The sequence below is a fragment of the Colletotrichum spaethianum genome (genome assembly GCF_022836535.1).
Source record: "Colletotrichum spaethianum MAFF 239500 DNA, contig69, whole genome shotgun sequence".
NCBI lineage: Eukaryota > Fungi > Ascomycota > Sordariomycetes > Glomerellales > Glomerellaceae > Colletotrichum > Colletotrichum spaethianum.
Window position 1 is genome coordinate 68001 of NW_026054839.1, and position 6616 is coordinate 74616.

The 6616-nt window shown below is 52.5% G+C and overlaps 2 protein-coding genes across 2 annotated transcripts; both read right to left on the minus strand.

Annotated features, from left to right (window-relative positions):
• Window positions 1-335: 335 nt before the first annotated feature.
• Window positions 336-716, minus strand: ColSpa_12663 (uncharacterized protein; the record flags this gene model as incomplete). Its single annotated transcript, XM_049278875.1, has 1 exon — window positions 336-716. One exon carries the CDS (start codon window positions 714-716, stop codon window positions 336-338), a length of 381 nt encoding a protein of 126 aa, XP_049134832.1.
• Window positions 717-2195: 1479 nt separating this feature from the next.
• On the minus strand, window positions 2196-3037 carry ColSpa_12664 (uncharacterized protein; the record flags this gene model as incomplete). Its single annotated transcript, XM_049278876.1, has 2 exons — window positions 2196-2970; window positions 3024-3037. The coding sequence occupies 2 exons, from the start codon at window positions 3035-3037 to the stop codon at window positions 2196-2198; spliced, it is 789 nt and encodes a 262-aa protein (XP_049134833.1).
• Window positions 3038-6616: the final 3579 nt, after the last annotated feature.

Sequence of the window (6616 nt, forward strand, 5' to 3'; positions counted from 1 at the left end):
TTTGTATCTGCACACGGCATCGTCTCATTCTATCAAGAGACCAACTCCATATTTGTTTCGGACTCTCTTTGTGGAAAAAGCTTCCCGATGATGCGGGGCGACGTCGAGACGCGATGCTGACAAGTAGCAAACGCAGCGTGGGTAAACTCGCACAGAGCATTGCCACGGACTGTTCGATGAATGACCATACTACGATATCGACATGGTCCCACGTCTCATCGAACGTGGTGCTATACTCCACCAGATATTTGATCCGGATGGCCGATGTCACGCAGGCGCTGCCGGCCGTGTCAGCCTTCTTCCGCTTCCCTTCTGCCACAAAGCGGCTATCCGACTCACAAGGAACCGACGCTGAACAGTGCAATAACTGCCAGGCGCCGCGGGAGGGAAATCTTCAGCTGCCAAACGTGGGGGATCGGCAGGAGTAAGATGGCGATATCTTCCGCCATGGCGAGCCCGCCGCTGCTGTATCCCACCGCCTGTAAGTTCAGACACTGTCGGTCGGTGATGGTGCGGTCCCAGATCGATCGTACGGGTATGCATTGCACCGCAAATGGGATGGTGAAGAGCGTGCCGTGAAGCAGGAGGATGATCTCGATGGCCTGGGCGATCCTCCGGAAGGTTTGTGACGGGAAGATGCGGCGGAGGAAAAGAATGATCGACAGTTTTACGGCGGCTTGGAGAACAGTGTAGACCAAGTTTCCGACGTAAAGCATCTGACTCGGCGTTTAGTGTGAGGCACCACGATCAACCGGCGGGCCCGGGTTCCCGAACCTTGCGGATGACAATGCCATTCCCCACTGGTATCGTCCAATAGTGCATGCCGAAACCAATACGTGTAATGTGCAGGTAGACTGCGGTCAGAGCGATGAGGAGGACCTGTTGGGTGACATCAGAAGAATTCGCCAAGGGGAGTTGGGCCCAATTACTGCCGCGAAGATAGTCATGTAGTCATCCCCCCATAGGCCACCGGCGTACTTCATCCGCGTAAAAAGACGAAGCGCCACGACGAGGAACACGAGACTGCAGCTGATGACGAGCGTACGTCGGACTTCCTGCCTCCGCGATTCCTTGGGATACGCTTCGCATAGGACTCCCTCTACCGTCGCTGCAGCTTCGCCAAGGTAGTTAGTAGGATGGCACTGTGAATGGGGACGGCGGAGCCAACTTAGTTGATCGCCAAACGGACAGTGTGTTTGCACACATGCCGATAATTCCGCTTGAATGGCGATGTTAGAACAGATACAAGTCGTCACGTCTTCTGGGTCGCAGGCGGACATGAGGAATGTGCTGCTGATACATTCAGACTTGATGGATAACATATCAGCATGATGGAGACCTGGATAATGACGCAAAGACTCACAGCACATGACGGAACCTGCGAAAGAACCTCGATGGCCGACGTTGCCTTCACGATCGCAACAGCAAGCTGGAGAATCAGGAGCACGGGAGCTAGCGACCGACGGGGCGTTGTTGAGGGCATACTGACAAGAAAGCGCGAGGATGCCGAGACGCATGGATGACGGCGATGCCATCGCGGTTTCAGCACTGACGGGAGCAGTATACCGTATATCGGGGAGCACACCTCGGCGTACTCCACACCATCATGACGGATGAGCTATATGAGGCGCTGGGAGAGATGTTTTTGGCGTCGACCGTTGCAGCCGAAACATGCTTCCTGTACTTTTCACGCAGGGAGGATGGCACGTAGTCGTACACGGGAAGAGCAGAGCCACTTATGGCGCCGGTGGCCAGCCTACCGACCAATGCCTCGTCTTGCGCATCCGCTCGTCCGTGACGAGTAAAATGACATCGGCCCGTTCTGTAGTTGATGTTCCGCAACTTGCAGCCGGGCTTGAAAGGCCTTGAAAGACAAGGCCCAGAATGCTCTCAGACTGTCTGCGAGCCCTCGTCAGCAACAGTTGTGTGCATCATCATACGCAGTCATCGGCAAGCAGACCATCGTAGCTTTTTGATACAGGTTGTTCTAGGGATGAACCCTTCAGCATGTCATGGTTGCGCTGGGGATTCCAGAGGGTTTAGTAAAGCCTGGCACAAGCTGGCTCACTTAAAAGGCGTAGACATCAAGCGAGGGATCTGGCATTTGTTTGGAAAGTAATGTTTTGTAGAGAACCAGCAACGCAAGCAAACGGCACACAACAACATCCCTCATGCTTTCAGGACTGACTGCTCGACTAGTCTACATCATCCTCATCGTCGTCCATGCTGGACTCCGAGCTTTCCTCTAACACATCTACGCCTCCGGCAAAGCTAGAATCGGCATCGGACGTGCTGACATACTCTTCATCGGATAAGTTCTCATCCATGCCGCACATCGAATGACCTGCCGACTCCAGCTCTCCGTCGCTGAGCGTGTCGGGAAACAACTCGGACGCGTCTGCGGTGTTCAGCTGAAAGACGGCTCTTGTCCGATGCATCGATGACTCGTGGGTGTCGGGGAACAAGATCCGTACGCAGCAGTACATGTAAAGCATCTTCCTCGACACTGAGTCGTCGCAGATGTGGAGAGTTGCGGGCAGCAGCCCCGGCTGGACAGCGTCTTCCGGCGCATGGATCTCCAATATCCGCGCGGAGAACATCAGAACCTGCTCCAGCACCTTGACAATGACAGGTATGTTGCCAAAGTCAAAGTTCAACACCTTATCAAACTCGAACAGGAGGTTAATTCTGTTGTCGGGTGGGCCATCGTCTGGTTGCTCGTGCGCGTCGCGGAGTTTCAGGCACGCCAGAAGCGCGGCCACCTTGACGACGAACTCTTTGCCTTGGAGCGGCCCACAGAGACAGCTTATGATGTAGGCAACGAACCGGTCTCCCGCGGTACTGTTGATGTCCTCTTTTACTTTGTCAAACGGCGGATACCATGTGTCGTCGGTCAATCCGGTATGGGGACAGTTGACGGCCAGACAGATGGCAAGGCAGCACTGCTCATCTTGTCTAAGTAGGTTGGTCCTGATTTCATCAGCAGGCTATCCACCGTGATGGAACAATGATGTACGGCTTACCACATGGAGTCCATGATCTAGATGAGCACGTCTATGGCTGCTCGATCGTTTCTGTTCACGTCACGCCGATGACGACTTTTATAGTGTCCGCAACATAGCTGCAGACTGGTGTATTATTGGAGAGAAAGCAAATTCTGCTTCTCGTGCGTGCAGACTCGTGTTTACGTCCGACATCATTTGCCAAAAAAAAGAAGAAAAAAAAGAAACCCCCGAGTTTCCTGCCCACTGGGCATTGCAGAAGCCATAATCGGCTAAGCAATTCATTCCATTAGGAGTTTTTGCAATGGTCTTATGAGCTTGGACACAATCGTGGAGTGAGACGTGGGTGCACAACTATTCGTGACGCATTCTAATCGCCGAGACTGGATCGCCTCTTGGATTGTGGATGTCCGCGTTAAAAAAAAAAAAACGGCAATAACAGCAGCCTGATCCGATTTGCCGCCGGTGTTTCGGCTTCGCATGAAGCTCTTCAGATCATCTTCTGGCTTTCTCTTCTTTCTTGAACCCAACAATCACAAGTCCCTTGCAAATTCTATATAATACTCTTTTACGCCAGGTTTGGCATCTTGATGGCAGTGAAGCCCATCCGCAAAGCACAGTGGCATGGCAACCAGACCCTTAAAACGCCCTCGCCAATCAACCGGTTGGCCGAGTCAACCGACCGACATAGACAACGAGGTCGTTGCTTTAGGCGGAACAACCCACGCAGTCGACCTCACAGACGTCGCTATACAATCTCAGAAAGCACCGGTCAGCAGGGAAAAACGCCTGGAAGAACTTGTGAGAGACTCCGGCCGTCTCAGACAAGAACTTGACTACTGGAAAGGCGTCGCCCTGAAGGGGTCCACCTTCATAGCCAACGTCGACGAAGCTGTGGCGCAGCTTGCCGACATTGTCAGCAGATTTAGGAGTGTCATCGACGAGACAAACTCTCTGGTGGCGGAGAACAGTATGGCTCGTGGTAATCCTTTAGAGTCCGACCTGAACGGCGATGTGGGGAGAGAGACCGGCTGTAGACAAGACTTGCCGTTGACGAAAGCCGAGCTCGATGTACTCCTGACTCCTGTCAGACGGGGTCGAGGGGGGTATGACTTTGAGGTTGTTGATTCGAAAGGGAGTCCGAAGCGGGCACCAAACAATCCTGGAGGCTGGTTCTAGAGCGAAGTATATGGTATTATGGAGGTCATCATTCATCCGCTCCGTTATCTAGTATTGGGATTGATTCTTTACTTGTTCTGCTCCGAGCAAAATACCTGTTGTGTCAGAAAAAGGTTTTGGACGACCTGAAAGTACTGTGCACTAGTTATGAGCAGAAGACGACCAAGCAGAAAGAAAGCCTGAAGACACCTAGTGTCTATGGATGGAGGTCCAAATGGTGTGATCTCGCCGCCGATTCCGAACGTGGCTGAAGTGTTTCGTGCTGAGCAGCAGCTAAAATCGGCTCTCCGATTCCTCAGTCACTTCGAAGTAAGGCTAGAAACAGGCGCGAAAAATCCATGCAGTATACAAGAAAGGCTAGGAGCCAATAGTCTGGCATTTGCTTTCGCCGCCATGATTGACTGCATTCGTCGCTTCTCCCTAGATGACTAAGTCTTTAGAGGAAGTTCTCGATTACGTTATGAACCTGGTTTTTGACAACAACAAATGGCACGATCCCATTTTCTTCGGGTCCGCCCCCAAGCGACTTGCCAATGGTGAAGACTGTCGAAAGCTTCACCTTGCAGCTGCTTCGATGGACTGAAGCGGGGATCTCCAGTGCAAGGCCAAAGTGGCCGAATCGCTGAAACGTCCGAGGTTCGTGAGTGAAGTCCTTTCGTGGATTCAGGCGTGGATTCAGGGCGCGGATTCACGGTTCACTTAAAAATCCAAGGAAACGACGATAAAAGGGATGACTACACAAGGGTTCGATATTTATGTAGCCTGTTCAACCAGGAAGGCCATGAACTGAATACTTGCGTCCTCTACTACAACAAGGGCCGGGGGCATCTGGAGGAGTCTCACATTCTAGGCCACCAACTGCCGTGGTAAAACCTTTTGTGGATTCCCCTACAGTACTCTCTGTCCACCGTGACCCGAAGCCGCTCAAATGGGCGGTGAGGCAGGATGCGAGCATAGATTTCGAACCTCAATGTTGAGATGCACCTTCGCGGGACTGATTGGCATAAGTCTCCGCGAACAGGCGACCGAGTACATGTGTCAGGTTACATTAGCAGTATAATGGTACTTGAGGGTATCGCACGCGAATGGATGGTGTAGTATGATGAAGCGCGACTTTATTCAGTCGTTCATTGATAGATGCTGATTACATAACTGCGCCTTGCTTGAAGCTGAGAACCCGTGTTCTTCGAAGCCATAAACAGCTCCAACCCCCTGCGGTTGCAACTAGGACCCAGAGCCCATTTGCCGCTTCGAGCTCGGCAACAAGCCATTCGGATTGAATGACTAAGAACCAACGTTTGGCCCTGTATCGCAATTTTATTGGCAAATTCATGAACCAGTGATGCGGGGGTGCCAAAAGCCAATTACAGCTCTTGGGAAGCGTGCTGTCAGCAATACAGCAGATACCTTGCAGGTTCTCGAATGTCTCTGGTCACGAAGAGGATCCAGTAACGGCTGCGGTGAGAGGCATGTCGGCTCAAGTCACCAAAAGCCGCTTCGCATCAGGCTGGGTCGCACCGCACAGAAGTTGTCCCGTTCAATCGGCCTGCCGATCCACAAGTGGCTGCGATGAAGCAATACAGACATCAAGCCCCACAGCCGATTTCGTACGCGACTGCACCTCAGGCGATGATTGGCGTGGTCTCGTGCGTAAGTCTCGATCGACCCCTGACCCTTGTACTCGTCTTCACGTTTACATGGCGGCGAAACATGCAGACTGTTCGTTGGCTGTCATCACCTCCCACTTCGCCAACTCGAATGCTTGTTGGAAAACCGGGCTTCTGCAGGCTAATGCCCAAGACCTCAAGCACCTCCATCATCGTTGCGACCAAGACTCGGCACCGCCTGCGCCAGCGGCGGCTGTGTAATATACCAAAGATCGCCAGATGTCCTACTTGATCAACCAATCTATATAACACGACAATCCCCTCAGTCACGTACTTCACGTACTGCTTCACTACAACCAAAGATTCAACGACGTACTCAGCGAACCCTCCTAACGAAAATGGCTTCTCGAATCTCAATACCAAACTTGCTGACGCCCGATCTGGCCATGCACACGGTCCTGCCGAGGCTGAAGTTCGTACTGATAATGCTTATAGACCACAAACCTCGCCACAGCGAGACATCTCGTTGTCAACAAACGGCATATGCTATCAAACTGACGTCCTGATGCCCGATCTGACCATGCACACGGTCCCGGCCGAGGCTGAAGTTCGTTCTGATAATGCGTCTAGACCACAAACCCCGCCACAGAAAGACACGTCGTTGTCAACAAACGATACGCGCCATCAAACAGACGTCGAGCCGTGCTCCGTCACGACGAGCCATGCCAAGGCGGTTCACTCATTACTATCGCCTGCAAAGCTGACTTCCTCTGGGCAACCCACTTTGAAGGATATGTTCTCGGTGCAAATGCTGCAACCTTCCACAAT